This window comes from Camelus dromedarius, chromosome 4 (assembly GCF_036321535.1).
Source record: "Camelus dromedarius isolate mCamDro1 chromosome 4, mCamDro1.pat, whole genome shotgun sequence".
Lineage (NCBI taxonomy): Eukaryota > Metazoa > Chordata > Mammalia > Artiodactyla > Camelidae > Camelus > Camelus dromedarius.
In genome coordinates, this window is record NC_087439.1 from 70,932,336 (window position 1) to 70,948,326 (window position 15,991).

Genomic DNA, 15,991 nt, shown 5'->3' on the forward strand with positions numbered 1-15,991 from the left:
GACGAGTTCACTGCGGTGGGGAACCGATGAATGAATGTCTGTTAAATGCTTTCTGCAGCTACAGTAGCACCACTGGACATCTGCCAAACAGAGGAGAGCAGATCCTCAGCTCAGATGGAACTAGTTCTTCAACAAAAATTTACAGAGCACCTATTACGCTGCCAGGCACTAGGGATATAATGATAAGCAAAAATGGAGCCAGGCTGCCCTCATAATGCTTACAGTCTAGTGGAGGAGACAAAAGCATCAGATAAATACATGTGTGTGTGTTTAACTATGAACTCTTGTAAGTGCTAAAACGGAAAGATACAGTAATACTCAGGGGAAACTGCATCACTTAGATGGAACAAAAGCATCAGGTACCCACACAGTCCCACCTATATAGAGACCTGGGTGAGCAGGAACAAGTGTCCTGGAGCCTCCATTCCAGCAGGAGTCCATCCTACAGCCTGGGGTTAACCTCTTTATCCTGCCATCCTGGGACGACTTTGATCAAGTCTCATAGAATTTATATACACCCACCTAGATTCAGGGAAACCTACTAAGTACCTTTCACTCTACAAAACTCTCTACATCAAAAATAGCAGTGAGGGCATAGGGGTGCCCAAGTTTTAGGATCTGCTTAGACGTAGGCTGGGTGGAAACCTAAAAAGCCACCAATCTCACCCTATTTCTTGCCTCACTCTTCCTATTTGGTCGTTAGATATCATCACAAAGCATCATGTTCCCCAGTCTCCACTTTTCAAAGGCCAGGCCTAAGTCCATGCTTTAAACATGTGCACACAAAAGTATCACTGTTCACAGCCCAGAACGAGACTGGGGGGCGGCTTACCAAAATCAGCCAGCTTGAGCTCTCCCAGGTGACTGATGAGTAAGTTCTGAGGTTTCAGGTCCCTGTGAAGAACGTGTTGGTGGTGGATGTACGCCAGGCCCCGCAAAAGTTGAAACATGAAAAGCTGCAAGGAATGAACACCTTAACTAGGCAGATTTGAGCCACTATGTGTTGATTTCTCCTCTAAATCAGAAACAGTCATCTGTTTAGTAGTAAAGAAGTGTCTCTGGAGAGACGAAAAATGAAGGTTTTACATTCAAAGGAGGGGTGGGAAGGACAAGGAAAGTCAAGTAAGTAGACTATGTCCTAAACAAAGGGATTGTGGCTTTTCCTGACATCTCATTTCTTTGATACTGAAGGAATTACTCTTCCTTAAAAAGCTAAACTGAAACTTTGAAGTTTCCTTTGGAACACTAGTTATTGATTTAGATGTGAAAGATTTAATTTTTTCCCCCACTGATGAACTTGGCGTATAAGATCAAAGTTGACCTGGAAATGATATTCTAGGGTTTACAACTGCTTAAGTTTTCCAGGCTCTCTGATATAAAACCCTTTTAAAAACAGAACACAGGGAGACCAGACTGGGAAATATATCCTTAGATGGTATTGGGAAATAAAGGAACCATTATCTTTTTAAACCTATTTTTAAAGTCTTGAGTTCAAAGTGAAAACAAGGGAAATATATAGTACAGATTAAAAGGGAAAAGATACCAAAATAAATTAAACCAAAAAAATTCAAAAGAGAATAAGGAACACATAGTAAAGAGAATCTCCTATCCTCTTTTTGTACAAAACATGAAGAAAGACACTTGTTTGATTTGAAGAAAGAAAAAAAAAGTAAAGAGAAGAAAAAAGGGGGGAGAAAAACAAAAGGAAAAATATATTCTGGGCCCAAATTTTAAAATGTTGCACGTGGTTACAAGGCCCAGAAACCAAAGGCTTCTTCAGTTCCCATCAATATAGCACCTTAGAGGGGATGGGGGAGAATGCTTAGTATTCCGAGTGTCTTTTCCTGTTTTCCAGTGCCACTGGCAAGCGAGAATCCAAACACCAACAGTAGTATTTACAAAGTCCTATGCCAACGGAGAACATGTTCTGGCAGTTTTGAAAAGAAAGGATCAGCCCCTAGCATTCTTGGGGACGTGGGCAAAAGAGCAGATGCAGAGCTATGTGGATAAAGCCACTTTTCCCAACACATCTTGCAAACTAAGAACTTCAGAGATGTTAGACTCTTTAATGACCTAACAATGACTTGGCGATTCTGGAGTTAAACTGACGAGCGCTGCGCTGCGGACTGACAGAAGCAGGAGCCTGGGGAGTTTACCTCCCACAGCACACCAGGGGCCCAAGCCATTTAAGAATACCAACATTTTCTTGAGACTCCTACTTCAAATGCTTGCTGGTTCTATGCATCTTCCCAGTGCTTTCTCTTCCTGGTGCTTCAAACACACTCTGTTCATTCTACCATCCATCACATCACTCAGCGGCCAAAGCACAAAAGTCCTATAGCAACATTTAAACCCCTCAATCGGTTATAAACATAAGTGTTCATAGAAAAGACAATATAAAGGACCAACTTAAATTCCAGGTAAAAGATAAGATGCCATAGTAGGTGCTTAAGAATGTGTTTTCCAATGTGATAGTACTAAGGAAACAGGGAGATGGAGACAGGTGACAGACAGAAGACAGAGAGATGGTGATCAGCAAGGGACAGAGACAGAGGAAGGGAGGGAAGATAACACTTGTTGAATACACAGCACCTTTTTAATTCTCAAAACAACCCTGTGAGGAAGATATGCTTGTCTTTGATTCACAGATGAGAAAAACAGGGCTCAGGGAAACGTTAAAAACATGTATAGAAAGAGTCAAGTCCAGGTCTCAAATCCAGACCGGCCTGACACCACTACACCATCCTGAGAAACCAGAGAAAAGACAGAAGATTAAAGCCAGACAGGGAAGGCCGGCTGAGTCAGAGGTAGAGCGTCTTGGTGGGCCAGCCTGAAGTCCCTTTCATGTCCCAGGTATAGACTGTCCTCGATAATTAGTCACACCCACCGCCCACCTTCTTGTTCTTCAGCCCCTTCCCTCCCTGGCTCCGCTAATGTCTACACGCATTTGTAAACGGTGAAACACTGTGGCCTTAAGGTGTGGTATTCCACAGCCACCCCCGTCAAAGCTGCAGTGTGTGCGGAGTAGCCGCACCACCCACTTGCTCTTTACCCCTTACAACGTGGATTCCTGCTTCCACACTGCCAGAACGTAGCAGTGATATGACCCACTCTGGTGATATTTTCTCAGTCACTGTCAAGCCAGGTTGCGGGTAACTCCTGAGATTCCCCAATCCCCAGGGGTTAGTCCTGTTTCCAATGCAATGAGGCTCTTGGGGACAAAATAATTCCATTGGGCTAGTGCCATCTGGGCTAGGAGTCCCTCAAAAACACAATCAGATCAGTCAGCCAACTCTTCCAGGGAAGCCCCAGTCCTTCCACTTACCAGGGATCTCTAGGACTTGTTCTATTAGAAATCTGACACAGGCTGATCTCACTATGATTCCCACCCTATCTTCTGCAGTCACAAAAAATAGAGCCTCTGGGACTACTACTCTTTCCTCCCTAAAGCTCATCTCCATACTGCTCTCATGTAACCCAGTATCCATTGTTTCTCTCTCTCACACCTTTCCACTGTTCACTCTTCAATCCTGGTTTAAAAACTTCCTAAAACCCAGATGAATTTCCTTCTGTCTCCTTTTCCATAAATGAGACCTTGAGTTCACCTCTTCCCTACGGCATTCTCAACTGGATGTTAGCTTTTCTACAACTCACTCATACCTTTGATCGCTGAGAGGTGGGGCCAGCTACCTCCTGACTCCCCAGTACCACTTCAAAATCACTGTTTCTCCACCCTAAAGTAAAAACCCTTGTCCTTTGGACTTTCATGCCATCCAGCTACACCTTCCTCTCCCCGTCTTTTCACTGTCTTCTACTCAACTCCCCACCACTCTCCATCATCCACACAAGACTTGGGTACCTGGATCACAGCTACTGCTTCCTTGACATCAGCACCCGTGTGGACATCTCCAGCCAACCTCTGCCTCCACTGATGTGCTTCTCCAATCCACTTTAGCCCCTCACTCCCACGGTCACACACTGGGTCTTGCCATCATATGGAACTGTCTGTCCTCTGAAATGTGAAATTCATCCCCCTCCAAAAATGGCTTCTGCCGTGATCACTTTATCCATAATGTTTTTCCCGTGGTCACCAATGCCTTTGGTGACAAAAACCCAATAGAAACCTTTCACTCCTTCTCTTTGCAGCATCCGGCATTACTGATCCTGTCTTCCTTCCTGAAAGCTCCCACCCCCTTGGTGCCTCAATCTCTTAATTTTTCTCCTCTTCTTTTTCTAGGTCCCATTTTCTCTACTGACATTTAATATATTGAGATTCCTTAGGACTCCATCCCTGACCTTCTTCTTTCATCACCTTACCCTCTCCCTTAGCCATCTTATCCATTGACATCGCTTTGATAAACAACTGTATTCTGATTATTTCAAAATAGTTAGCTCCACGTCAGATCTCTTTCCTGAACTTTTAGACCCATGTAGCCTGAAGTTTACCTGGACATCCCATAATCACCTCAAACTCAGCAAAACCATTAAACAGCTCCTCATGTTGCACAGCATGACACAGCTGGGCCCTTCATGCTCTGGCTCCTACTCACCTCTCAAGTCTCATCTCTAACCACCCCCAATTCTGTTCATTCTAAACTCCAGCTTTATTGAATTATCTGCAGTTCTTGGAATATACTATACCCTCCCTGGCATCCCAGCATTTTCACTGCGGCCTCTACCATGGGGATCTCATCCCTACTCCTACCTGCTTTGATTGCATAGTATCTTCCTTTGTGCTTCCAAATAAATACTCCCAATAAATTCCTCTATTTATTAGTGCATCCCCTACAAATCCACAAAGTCCTTGCAGTCAGGTATGATTTTTAACTGTATTCCTGGTCCTCGTGGCACTCTCAATCATGCCCTCCTTGAAAAACTCTCTCTCCTTGGCTTCCAGAAAAATGCATTTTTCTGGATCTTCTACATTCCTAAAAGCCGCTTCCCTTTGTCCCTTGCTGTTCCATTACTCTTATCCTATTGCTTGTCCCCTAAAGGCAAAAGTTCTATCATCAGTCCTTTTCTTTTTGTGTATTTGCTCTTTTGATCATCCACTCACTTGTATTTAACTACAAACTCCATGTGCCAATTACCCTCAGATCTACGTCTCCAGTTTGTATCATCCTCCTGAGAACCAGTCTCGTCTTCAGTTGCCTGCTGCTCATCTCCTTCGGCCACCCCATCTCAGTGAGGAGCTCATCATGTCCTGAAACAGGACTCCGACCCCTCCTCTCTAAGTCAGCTTCTTTTATTTCAGTTCATAGAGCTAGAATTCTCCTGCTCAGTCACACTCAAAATCAGTCACGTTTGGCCTCCTCCTTTCCCTCCTCATGCCCACGTAGTCACCATGTCCTGGCTGGACTCTTCTTTGTTTCTGTTTTTCACATTCCTTTCCATTCGTACCTTTGCTATCATAATTTAGGCCTTTACAAACTGTATGATTCCAACCGAATGGAATTCTGGAAAAGGCACAGCTACAGAAATAATAAAAAGATTGCGGTTTTCAAGGGTTTGGGGAAAGGGAGGGAGGGAGGAATGAATAGATAGAGTACAAGGGATTTTTAGGGCAATGAAATTATTCTGTATGATACTACAGTAGTGGTTACATGTCATTATGCATTTGTCAAAACCCATAGAATGTACAACATCAAGAGTAAACCCTAATGTAAACTATGGACTTTGGTTGATAATAATGTGTCCATGTTGGTTCATCAATTGTACCAAACATGCCACACTGCTGAGGGATGTTGAGGGTAGGGGAGTATATATGTATGGGTGGGGAGGGATATGTGTGAACTCTCTGTATTTTCTGCTCAATTCTGCTGTGAACCTGAAACTGCTCTAAAAAAAATAAAGTCTATTAATAAAAAAATAATAATTTAGGCTTTTATCACTTCTAATCTAGAAATCTTGCTACTCAAAGTTTGGTCCTTGACCAAGCAGTGTCTGTATCACCTTGGTGCATGTTAGAAATGCGGAGCTCAGGCCTCCCCCTAGACTTACTGAATCAGATTCCCGGGTCATTTGTCTGCTGGTCGAAGCTTGAGAACCACTGGGCTAGCCCACATCAATAAACTCCTAACTGGAATCCCTGACTCCAGTCTCCTCTCTTTCATCCATCCCACAGACCACAATTACATAAACTTCCTTCTGATCATGTCATTCTTTTTCAATCAAACCTCTTTAAAGACTCAACTGTCTAAGGAATAAAGTCCACATCTTAGAATGTAAGGCTCTCAGCCACCTAACCAATCTGTTTCCCTAGATTAATGTACCCCATTTCACTAATACAGTTTATATTTCAGGCCAACAGGACCAGAGATGTAGCAAGGCACTCATGGAAAAGAATCTTAACGAAGAATCTCTTTCATCAACGGCAAAAGTTGGTTCTAAAACTTCAGGAAAAATATTATTTGTCCTTTCAAACTTTGGATTCTGATTCTGTAAAATAAGGAAGTTAGACCAACCTAATGTTTTTAAGGCTTTTTTTTTTTTTTCTGCAACCCACAGTAAGAAATATACATGTTTCCACTTTTCACATTTATACGTAGATAAAAGTATAGTTTCAACTGGAAAAACAACTGCACAAAATAATACTCATTCTTATTAAGTATAATATACTATAATATTTTCTATTCTCTTCTCATCCATTCCATTTCATTTTCTAAAATGCTAATTGCTAGTCACCAATTGATTCAATAGCCCTAATGGGTCAGAACTGGAAGAGTGAAAAATACTGTGGTCCCTTCAACCCTAACAGTCCATGACCCTGGGGATCCTCTTCCTTGAATACATCATCTATTTCCCTGGTCGGTACCTTTGCCAAAAACATCTTCCTCTATCCAGCCTCTTGCAATCTTTTAAGGTCTGGCTTATTAAACCTCATAAAATGAGGAGATAACTTTTACTTCTTTGCATGTCTGCAACATTAGGCCTTATTTCTTACCTGATATTATTCATAGATGTCCTGTAATAGTACTGGTGTGTATGTCTTATCTCCTGGTTTTGGCTCTAAGTCCCTTGAGGGCAGGAATTATATCTTCTACATCTTTCTATCCTGCTAAGCACTTAGCACAATGCTTGGTATGAGAGTCACTCAAGCCTGAAAATGTTCCCTCTTTCTCACGGTTACTCTTTTTCCAACTGCTCTTCTATGCAATCAGCACCTCTAGCTCCCTGACCCTTCTGCCCTCTCCTAACTATCAGCAACCTGCCTATCTTCACTTCCTTCCCTCACACCGGACTCAGTTTAGAAGTGCCTGACCATCACTTTCACCTCTCTTGACAATCTCCAAATCTCTTGCTCAGCTGTCTTTTCCTGTCATACGTCTGGCAAAAAAAACCCCAGCTCTGAATCAATCCCACTGTCTACTTTCTCTGCTCCTCTATTTGAATTGCTAAGCACTTCCATTAAAAAAAAAAAAAAGGAAATCCCATCATCATGCAGATAATTTGATGCTTTTCGTCCTCACCAGAGCCCTAACACATTACTAGACATTCCTTCTCATTTTCCTACCACCCCCCCCCTTTTTTTTTTTTTTAGTATTTTCACTCTCTTCAAAGCCCTGTCCTCAAAACCTTCCTTTCCCCCTTGCCTCCAAGACTGGATTCGGTCCCCTTATGAGTTCTCATAGTGTTCCTGGTTAACATGGCCATAGCCCTCATCACTTTGCTTCTCACTACCTATTTAAGTCCATACATTCTACTGAGCTTTAGCTCATTGAAAATAAGAAACACAAGTTATTCATTATTGAAACCTTAGGATTTAATATGGTACTAAGTACTCAATAAATATTTATTAAATAAATGAATAAACCAATAAATAAGTATTAGTTAAATGAATGAGTATATCAGATACAAATCTCATATGGTTATATTGAGGGCCAATCAATTAACTAATGCCAATAAAACCTTAGGGAATGCAAAGTATGAGATACAAATGGTTTCTAAAATTTTTAACAGACATAGAATTATATAGCTAGTTAAGATTTTATTATGTATATTCCAATGACTGGAAAAATGGAAGTCGGTCCCATATATGATAGAATCTGACAGAACAGGCAAAAAGATAACTGATGAAGAGCCAACAAAGATAGTCTGTTTGCTAGGTCTAGTGGGGAACTGTAAGTACAACACAGACTTTATCAAAGACCACAGTAGTCTGCTATAAAGATTTATCTTATGCTGGCCTAACATCACTTCTTCCCTTTCAATGCAATTCTCTTTAATTGGTTTATACTTCTAAAGATACATTTGCATGATGGCAATGACTGACAGGGCTAGGCTGCACAGAAAACAGCTTGACATTGCTCCATTATCTTGAGGGGCAATTATTTTTTTTAAACCTCTCTCTAGAATATCAGTGATGTCCATCTTTTTATTTAGTATCATGGGACCATAGGACTTTGGTTTGCAATGGCAGTCTGTTTCAAAATTCTTCTGCTGTGGGCAAGCCAGAGGAGAGTCCTGACCCTCAAAGTACTCACCCTGACGTTGTAAGGATGAAGCCCTCCTGGGTGCTGAGACATATACTGGGCCAGGTCTGTGTGCTACACAAAGCGGTGGAGAGAGTGACGTTAGTGGGGCTTGGCCAGCGTTGCAGAGCAGACCATAGACTTGACTCTCAAAGTATTACAAAGTTCAGAATTTTTGAGAATAAGGAGCAAAAGGTACATAACCAGGTTTCCTGAGACACCACTGTTAAAGTCATACACGGTGTGTCTTCCTAACTGGCTGCTCTTAGAAGGAAGCCTATTTCTCAGCACAAGAGAGGCTCATTTTAAATGACTGCCACTGAACACAATGACATGGCGATTTTTTACTCTCCAAGTGTCCTTGGAGGCAAGTAAAGTACACACACCTTATGATTTCTTTCTGTTAATACCTGAAGTGTCAGTTTTTTCTTTATTCTTAAGTACAAAATGAGTTCTTTAACAAACTTGTACACAATTTTTTAAAACCTTGTAATTGATGTCTTTATTGTCAATGGAAAAAAATGTTGGGTTCTGCTTAGATGGTGATTAAAAATAGATGAAAAATAAGTGCAAAAGTTTTATTTAGGAGGGAAACTTGAAGCGTTTATTTATTATTGCTGGTGAGGGGGGAAAAGGCAGCAAATATAGTAGGTAAAGGAGCAGGACTAAAGAATGACCATAAGAACATTAGGCTCCACCAATCACAATAATGAAAATTTGCACGACACTTTCCACATTGTAATGGAAGTTTTATCATCCCATAAAATATTAACAGATTCATTATACAAGCACCAGGCTTTTCCCTTATGCTTTGTGAAATGCTGCAGAAACTCACCATGTATTCAAAAACGAATGTCAGTGTCTCTCTGGTGTGGATTATGTCATGCAGGAGCACAATATTAGCATGTTTCAAACCCTTCAGGAGAGAAGCTAGAAAAATTAAACAAAATGTTAATTCAATCATTGATCATGAAAGTACTGCTTTAAGATATCAAGCAGTATATCAAGCAGTATTTATTTTTTTAACAGTTCAAATCGAGCATTCTGTTTTTTTTTTAATGCTGGAAAAGAATCTCTTGTTGTGAAATAATATTTAAACTATAAAAAATTCATTATTTGTTAAATGGTGAATCACTGTATTTACATAACTTATTTTTCTGACAGGCTAGAACAGTTGCAAAAACTATGTTTCCATTTACCCAATCAATTTCATCAAAGCACTCAGAGCACTTTGCAAATGCCTTCCTTTGGGAAGCTTATCATCTCTCCTTCAGAGCTACAGGAGAGGAGGCCTGGAGAGACAAAGGAGTGGAAGGAGCAGGAAGAGGAGGAGCGTTCTGCCTTTGCCACATATGACCATTCTGTAAAATTCCAAGTCCCACAGGGGGTCGGCAGGGCCCGTGGACATGATTGGTAGAAGGCAGGGATAAGAGTATGGGATGAAAGATTGTTGAAGCGTCATATAGAGAGTGGAGGGGAGAACCTCAAACCTATGGAAAGGAGAATTCTGCAGGGTGTGCCTGCATATCATAAATCTCTACCACAAACTCTCTCCCAGAATTCCATATAATTATAAATGAACTAACTCAAATACTCAAATTTTGGAACACAGTTACTTCCTTCAGGAAGCTTATCCTGTTGTAATGATCTTTTGTGGTTTTGTCCTCCTGGAGGCCATTCTCCCTTCTAGTGGGGACACCGCCATTTCCTCTGGGGAACAATCCATCTCCCTTCTCCCCCCATACTATTCTGATGGGGCTGACCCCACCCCTACCCAAGAGTGGGCATGTGACCCAGGTCTAGCCAATTAGAGCACAGCACCCTCCAAAATGCAAGCCTGAGAGAGCTCTAACTTTGCTGGAGCTACGAGGAAAGACATGCTTGTTTCCACTGTGAGGGCTGAGTTGGCAGAGTTTAGCCAGGAGCTGCTGTGGCCAGATTACCAATGCCTGGTGAGAGCATGCCTGAGACTAAACCTAAGGCAGAGAAAAACAGTGTTGGGTGATGGACAGCCCCGGATTCCTGGTGACGTCCTCTGCATCGTGCAAGCCCGTAATCAGACCTGTGAGCCAGTGAACTTCCTTCATTAGTTATGTCGGTATGAGCTGGGAGCCCCTTACCTCCAAAGGAGCCCTACAACCCCTGCTAGACCTACTCTGCTTGGATGACGAATGCTCTAATTCTACTTTTTTCTCCTGAATCCTTACGAGCTAAATTCATTATTTCACTTTTATAAGTACGCTGCTTTGTAAATCTAGTAAACACTTTCACAGGCATCTGTTTACTGTCCCTAGTCCCAGACCGAAGACTACCTGACACAGAGGGAGCGACTCTCCCCCTCTTTCGGATGCTGCCACACCGCCTAGTACAATGCTCAGCCGAGAGGAAGCACTTAATTTTTCATATACATTTATTGAGTGTCTTAACGGAGGACGGACTGTGGAGCCAGAAGCTCTAATGTGAATCCTGGCCCTGCAGCTTTCTATCCAAGCGAGCTCAGGAGAGGAACTCAACCCAAGTCTCCACTCACCCCTTGTGAAAAGGAGATAAGCCCTTTCCTGACCTGACTTCACAGGGTCAACATGAGGATGTAGAATCCTTGGTAAATGTAAGGCAAATTAGAATTGATATCCCAGCCATCAGCTTCTTCACCTCCTTTTCACTTTGAACCTCACTAAAACCCACTCCCAGATTAACATTTTAAATTTTGTTTATGTCATGTTTCTGCTAGAGTTTTCCACACTTTCCACATTTCCAACATTGACTTCGGACCATCAGTTGAGGGTGATTGTATCTTCCACCTCACTGTACCTTCCTCTTTTTTTGGCTCAGTTTTCTCATATGTGGACTGGGAATAATTACTTTGTAATGTTTTCTACTAGAGAATGATCTTAAAAGATTCTCAGCTGAAACTGTTTCTAAAGACTTGCAATTACAGAGCTGTAGAGTGAATGACTGAAAGACTGAAAGAGATGAAAGACTCAGAATTGACAAATATATAATATTATATATTATTTTCTTGAAAATGTTTCTCCTGAATTTTGCTTAACATTTATACAAAATGTATCATGAAAATAGAGTTCTAATTTTATTTTTTCTGTTGCTAAAGGAAATATGCCTGAATTAAAGATTTCTAAATTTATCATAATAAAGTAGAAAGGATTTTGAATAGATAGAATGTATTTTAATACCTAATGGCTCTGATTACTAGTTCTGTGACTTCAGACAAGTCGCCTAACTTCTCTGAGGTTCAGATTCCTTCATCACTACGACAAAAATAACACTTTACCAACTAGAATTGATGTGAGGGTTCAAAAAATATAAATGATTGAGGAGTGGGGAAGATTATGGCATATGCCTAGTCCTCAGAAAAGATTAGTTCTCTGACTTCTCCCTAACAAATGCTGCTAACAGGATGAAAGTCCTGGAAGTTGTTTTAAAACTAGTTTATATTTTTATAGAAAGATATTTAAAACAATGCACATTATTAAGACATTGATACCTAGTTTAATAAAACTAGGTAACGTGTTCTTATATAAAAACTTATAATATTAGCATATTCAAATGAAAGCTTTCTCTCCTAATTGTAAAAATAAACACTTTAAATATAATTACAAAGCCAGTTATGAAAATTTTTCTAAGTTGCTGTGAAGGTGGCTAATTAGCAGAGGAACGAGGGTAAGGAACATGCCTACTATACCACTGCTGTGTCTCTAGCAGCCAGCAGAGTACCTGGACATAGCAGGTGCTCCATAAACTCCCGTGGAATGAACACACAGAGAATGTATGGATTTTTGAATCAGAGAGATTTGGTTTGAATCATAGCTCTGTACTAGAATCATAATAGTATCTATCTCCAAAGGTTGCTAAGAGGATTGAAAGAGGTAACACATGAAAAGTATCTGGCACACACATTAAGATATGTTTCCCCTAGTGTTGTCCATACTTTTGCTAATTTCATATTACATGTTACAATCAAATGGTACTCCAAATGATCAGATTAATAAACTGCCACGTGTTTTATACCTCTATACAGAGAAACATACATGTAAAATCCTACTCAATAAATCTTTGGCTGCTATACCATTAGAGCAGCCAAACTGTTCAGGAAAAGTCATTCCTACTTCAAGGCTTTTTAGAGAAGTCTGCATTGCTCATTTAGTTTTTCTGCACGTGGCGTTTTGGTTGCCTTTTTAGCTAGTGACCCTGGATTGTAACTAATGAACTCCAGCTGTTCTTATTTTGCCTTCCAGCCCTTCTCATTTAACCTCCTGTCTCCCTGGTCTCATATCCTTTAAGTTCTTACGGGAAAAATGGGACAGTGCCAAAGTTTTCAAATGAGGCCTCATGTCTTCTTGAGGGGAGAGGGCTCCTCTATCAAGGGCTCCTGGCTTTTACACTGGTGGAAAAGGAAACATCCATTGTTGGAAACTGGATGCCTAACAACCTCCAATGTGTCAAAAAAAATCCTTTTGTGGTTTTTCATATTATACAAGCAAAGCATTCAGTAAGGTAAGTCCATAAAACAAACCAAGAAAGTCCACAGTTGAATACTAAGTGTAATTGCAAACACCTGTGAGGGAGAGGCAATTCCTCGGTAAATATGCAATAAAAAAACATTTAGCCTACAGAACAATACAGATCCAGTTTTTCTGAACCATGCTGAGAACCATCTGTTAGCAAAACAGGCAAAAGGTTTCACTGTTAGTCAAATGTTGATCTGAAAAAGTTGGATATGGGCAAAATCTGAGCAAGGAAGGCCTGAAGCAATGGGTGAGTTCAGCTCACAAAGGAAACACCGTGAGAATGGGGTGAACCCGGGCCTAAAGACCCTCCCCTTATGCTAGTGACCTGGGGATGTCTATTGTGCTCAGAAATATGCCTTAGCCTGTCCACACATTTCTTTCTAAATCTGATCATCCTTTCATGGGGACCACTAATAAGTATATTAGTAAATGCAACTTCCATTATGGTAAACACTTAAAGCCATGCTTTCCTCCGGAATGCACCTGATCCACAAGGCGGAATCCCTGCTAACCTGATAGCCATTTGGCTCTGCTACGGAAATTCAAAATGCCATATTTCCCAGGGGCCCTGGAAGACTTTTGAAAATAGCATCAAATTCAGTTATAAATTCATTTTCTGAATTGCTTTTTCTATGCCTGTTTGCATAACCTATCTTTCCAAGCTCAGTTCAAAATCTACTGATTCTATTAGCCACCCTGAGACTAACTGGTTCTCATCTTAGTTCACAAGGTCTCTTTTACTTCCATCTTAATGCTGGTTGTAACGTGAATCATCTGCTCGGTTACGACTGAAAAGATACAGAACAAGGGTCAGGCTTCTTCTTCTCATCCTTCACAACACCCAGCAATATGTCTGGTGTGCAGGGTACACTCCATAAAGAAGGGAAGCTGAAGTAGCTAAAAGGGGAGAAAGAAAGACCAGGGAGGAGCCATTTTTCTGCATTTTTGATGAAATGGAGAGCAATCCTATCATCATTTTATTTCAAATGGCTCATGTGAAAATGCTAATAAATTGCATTGTAATGATTTATTTTCACTGTAATGGCTTCTTGATTTTTAAATTATAAATTATTGATTTTTAAATTATAAATTATTAGTTATCTTGATGGTGAATAAGACAGCACTAAGGAAAAGGGACAAAAATGGAATAACAATAATAATAGCCAACATTTGTTGAACTTTGAACTCTGCAATTAGTGTTTATATGGACAGTCTCATTCAATCTTAAAAACTACTCAACAAAGTAAGTACTATTATCCTGTCTCTGCAGTAAGCTGAGTCTTAAATAGGAAAAGTAATCTACCCACGGTACACCAGTAGTAACTAGTAGATCTAAGACCCAAACCCAAGCCCATCTGACACCACACTCCTCACCCACTTGCTCTACTGCCCAGGATTCAGAGAAAATATAGGCACAACACTCAAAATGCACGCTTTCCCAAGGAGTTTTTCAAATGCTATCTACACAACTTGTTAGCTTCAGGCAAACTGCTTACTGATAATTTGTGTGATTGTATTATTTATTTTCTCTTTTATATGGATTTTTCTAGGCTTATATAGATACAGCCTTAGTGTGGGACCCAACACACAGAAGGCGTTTAGTAAATACTCACAGAGTTCATAGTTTTGGTCAACTAATATAGCAGATTTTAATACTAATTCCCTCAAGAATAAATAGCAAAATGATTTAGGAAACTGATACGAAGAATAAAATTACAATTATAATTTTACTTCTATAAATACCAAAAGCAAGATGCTGAGTAGATAGGCTCGATGCATCTCTTGGGTCCATTTTATTGTTCTTACCTTCCCGGATGGCTGTAAATGGGACTCCCTCCTCTGCATTCATGCTGATGACTTTTAAAGCCACTAGTTGTCCGTTTATCCTAGAAGAGTCGAAGAAAAGGGCACACATTTGTTGAAATCATTGATTTATACTAAACAATTCATGCTAAGGATAGCTTAACAAAGAGAGTTTTCCTTCAAAGTATATTCCAGTATGTGAATCTACAATTTTCTCAAAATAAAAAGTTTCAAAAGTCAGGTGTATATATCAAACCATTTCTTTCTCTTTACCAAAATGACATATATTCATTGTGGAAAATATGGAGAATATAGGAAAATAAAGAAAAAAAGACCCTAACAAATCCATCCTCACAATATTTTGATACATATTGTTCCTTTTATTTCCCTTTGTACACTTATTTGACTCATCCTTATCTGGGGGAGGAGGTAGTTTGTTTGTGTGTTTGTTTTTAAGGTAGAGGTACTGAGGATTGAACCCAGGACCTCGTGCATGCACTCTACCACTGAGCTATACCATCCCCACTCCCAGTCATCCTTATTTTTCACCTGAATTATTGTAGTAACCTCCTAATAGTCTCTCTCCTTGTACATTTGTACCCCTACTGTCTACTCGCAACAGTGTAGCCCAGGGCATCTTTTTAAAGTGAAAATCAAAACAAGTCACTTCTGTGCTCAAAACCCACCATTATCTCCATATTTCATTCGAAATAAAAGCCAAATTCTTATAATCACCGCCTAGGTGCTACCTGATCTGCCCAGTTCAGCATTCTCCCTCTCTCTTCATCTCCTCCTACTCTCCCCTTATTCATTGTTCTGTTTGCTGATACAACTAAGTGCCAGAGAACAGAGGTTTTAATGCAAGTATAGATATAGTTTTTTATACAGTGGGATTCATATCACATTATTAGTAACCTGTTTTTCCTCCATTTAACTTATTCTCTTATTCATTCTGATATTATGTGATATTTAATAATAACATTTTAATCATGAAAGTATGCTACAGTGGGTTTTGCCAATTCCAAATATTTTAACATTGTTTCTAACTTTTGGCTATTATAAAAATATTCTGATGATCATATTTGTAGATAAATCTCTACACAAAGCCCCTATTATATTCTTAGGGTCGAGGTGGAATTGCTAAATCAAAGAGTATGCAGTGCACATGTTTTTTATTGTCTTGAACGCATG

The 15,991-nt window shown here is 40.2% G+C and overlaps 1 protein-coding gene across 2 annotated transcripts in view; it reads right to left on the minus strand.

The window, feature by feature from the left end:
- Nucleotides 1-15,991, minus strand: part of CDK15 (cyclin dependent kinase 15) — a 73,073-nt gene that overhangs the window by 50,570 nt on the left and 6,512 nt on the right. For both annotated transcript variants that reach the window (XM_064485417.1, XM_010991730.3), the window contains exons 4-7: nt 14,804-14,883; nt 9,307-9,401; nt 8,484-8,546; nt 833-956 (exon numbers count right to left, since the gene is read on the minus strand). In XM_064485417.1, the coding sequence (XP_064341487.1) occupies nt 833-956; nt 8,484-8,546; nt 9,307-9,401; nt 14,804-14,883 (362 nt within the window). The remainder of the gene's footprint in view (nt 1-832; nt 957-8,483; nt 8,547-9,306; nt 9,402-14,803; nt 14,884-15,991) is intronic.